Here is a 2,425-nt window from a genome sequence, read left to right as displayed (position 1 = left end):
GTAATTAAAAAAGTACTTAGTTAACTAAATAAAAAAAGGAAACTTAAGTTTATTACCTACTTCTTTAAGAAACTATATAAACTAAAACTTAAATATTTTATTTATAATAAAGAGTTTATAGCTATATACTAAGTACTTAGTAAATAATATTAGAAATACTATTATAAAGGAAATTAATTTTTAGTAATAATTTTTATAAATTACTAGAATATTATTTACTTTATAATAATATAAAAACTATTTTATAAATAAGTTAAGTATTATAAGTAACTTTCTAAATTTAAGCTTATTATTAAATACTATAGTAGATAAAATAATAAATAAGCTAATATACTTAGTAAATGCCTAAATTACTTTTAAAAAATCTTAGAAGTTAAAGTATAAATATTAAAGAAAAACTAATATAAAAACTTAGTTATTTAATTAATTAATACTTTATATTAAATTAAAATAAACGACCTAATTATTAATAATATAAAGGAATATATTAAGAACTAGGAAAATAAATAATACTTAAAAGGTGTTTTTATAAATATTAAATACTTAATACTAAATAGATTTATTTAGGTATTAGAAAACTTATAAAGTAAAGTAGTAAAATTAGTTTATATACATAAGCTTAATAAATATTATAGAATTAGAAAAACTATATAGTAAGTTAAATAATACTTTAAATTTAAAGGTATTAAAATATAAGTATAAAAGGTTATATTAGAATATATAATATATAAATAAGCTAAAAGCTTTAAATATAAACTATATAAATAACTATAACTATTACCTATACTATAAAGACTATAGAAATTAATCTTATTTAACTTAATTACTAAGCTACTTCCTTTAAGAAAACCAATTATAAAGGTACTCTATAATAGTATTTTTATAATAGTTAATAAACTTATAAAAATAACCTACTTTATACTATTTAAAAAAGCTAGTAATATAAAAGAACTAGCTTATATAATAATAAAATATATTATAAGTAATTATAAACTACTAGGAGATATAATCTTTAATAAGGGAAATATATTTATATTTAAATTCTAAAAAATACTTACAGCTAGATTAAGAATAAATTATAAGGCTAGTATAACCTACTACCTATAAATAAATAAATAAATAGAAAGAATTAATTAAATAATTAAGACTTATTTATACTATTATATTAATTTTAAGTAAAATAACTAAGTAAAACTCCTTTTTATTATATAACTTACTTATAATAGTATAGAATTAGAATTAACTAGGAAATTACTATTCTTCCTAAACTATAGATTTAAATTTAAAGCTTATTAACTACTAAAATAAAGGGAAAATATTAAAAAAGCTATAATTAAGGCAGAAGATATAATTAAATTATATAATAAACTATAATAATAATTTAAATTTATTTAATAAAAAATAATTAAATATATAGATAAAAATAGAATTAAAGAACTAACCCTTTAGGAAGGGAATATAATTTAGCTTTACTAATATATATAAGGAAATAAATAAGTAAATATTAAAATAAATAGGCTAAGTAATAAACTTAATTTTAAAAAACTTAAACTTTATAAAATCCTAAGAAGAATTAAAGAAGTAAATTATAAACTTAAACTTTTAAAATAATAAAAAAAATAAGGAAAATATATATATTTAATATTTTATATTTTTTTACTAAAAAAAGTATAAATTAATAAAAAAACTAAAAGGTTTATTTAGGATAAAATTATTATTAAAGAAAAAGAAAAAAAATATAAAGTAAAAAATATTAATATAATAAAAATAGGAAAAGATAGTAAATAATATTATAAGGTATAATAGGAAAAAGGGAAAAAAAAAGAAAAAACATAGGAACCTATTAAGTATTTTAAGAACTTAATAATACTAATAGAAAAAGTTTATTAAAACCTAAGGATTACGCTAATTTAAAATTTATTATTATTATCTTTAAATAATCTACTAATTCTAAAAAAGCAGGGATAACCTTAAAAAAACCCTCTACTAATTATACTATAGCAGCCTAATAAATAACCTCTGCTTCCTTATATTTAACCCTATTTAACTCTTTTAAATTATTAATACCCTATATAACTACATAAGTTATTTTCTTTAGCTATCGACGTTTTTATTTATAAAAATATTTAATCTTTATATTAATTATTTTATACTCCTCTTCAGCCTTTTTAAAAGTATTTTTATACTAAGTATAAAATAAAGTAATTTTTTAAAGCTAAGCTAATAATAATAAATATATATTACATAAAGATTTATTATCCTTTACATATTTAGTATAATAAGTAGAATCTTCTTTAAATATTTAATACTTTAAAAAGCTCTGCTTCTTCTTATTAAAATAATATATATAGTTTTTTATTTTAATAAAATAAAATAAAATAATTTCTAAAAGAATATTATAATACTTTATCTTAAGATAAGATTT

At 15.4% G+C, this 2,425-nt stretch overlaps 1 protein-coding gene across 1 annotated transcript; it reads left to right on the top strand.

Moving 5' to 3' along the window:
- Window positions 1-801: 801 nt before the first annotated feature.
- Window positions 802-1,047, top strand: M431DRAFT_102799 (hypothetical protein; the record flags this gene model as incomplete). The annotated part of the gene is made up of 1 exon (XM_024911486.1): window positions 802-1,047. A coding segment is annotated over one exon (246 nt), but the record flags the coding sequence as incomplete, so codon positions are not given.
- Window positions 1,048-2,425: the final 1,378 nt, after the last annotated feature.

Source organism: Trichoderma harzianum (genome assembly GCF_003025095.1).
Source record: "Trichoderma harzianum CBS 226.95 unplaced genomic scaffold M431scaffold_286, whole genome shotgun sequence".
NCBI classification, from domain to species: domain Eukaryota; kingdom Fungi; phylum Ascomycota; class Sordariomycetes; order Hypocreales; family Hypocreaceae; genus Trichoderma; species Trichoderma harzianum.
The sequence above is the reverse complement of the archived record's forward strand: the minus strand, read 5'-3'. Positions and strand labels throughout refer to the sequence as shown.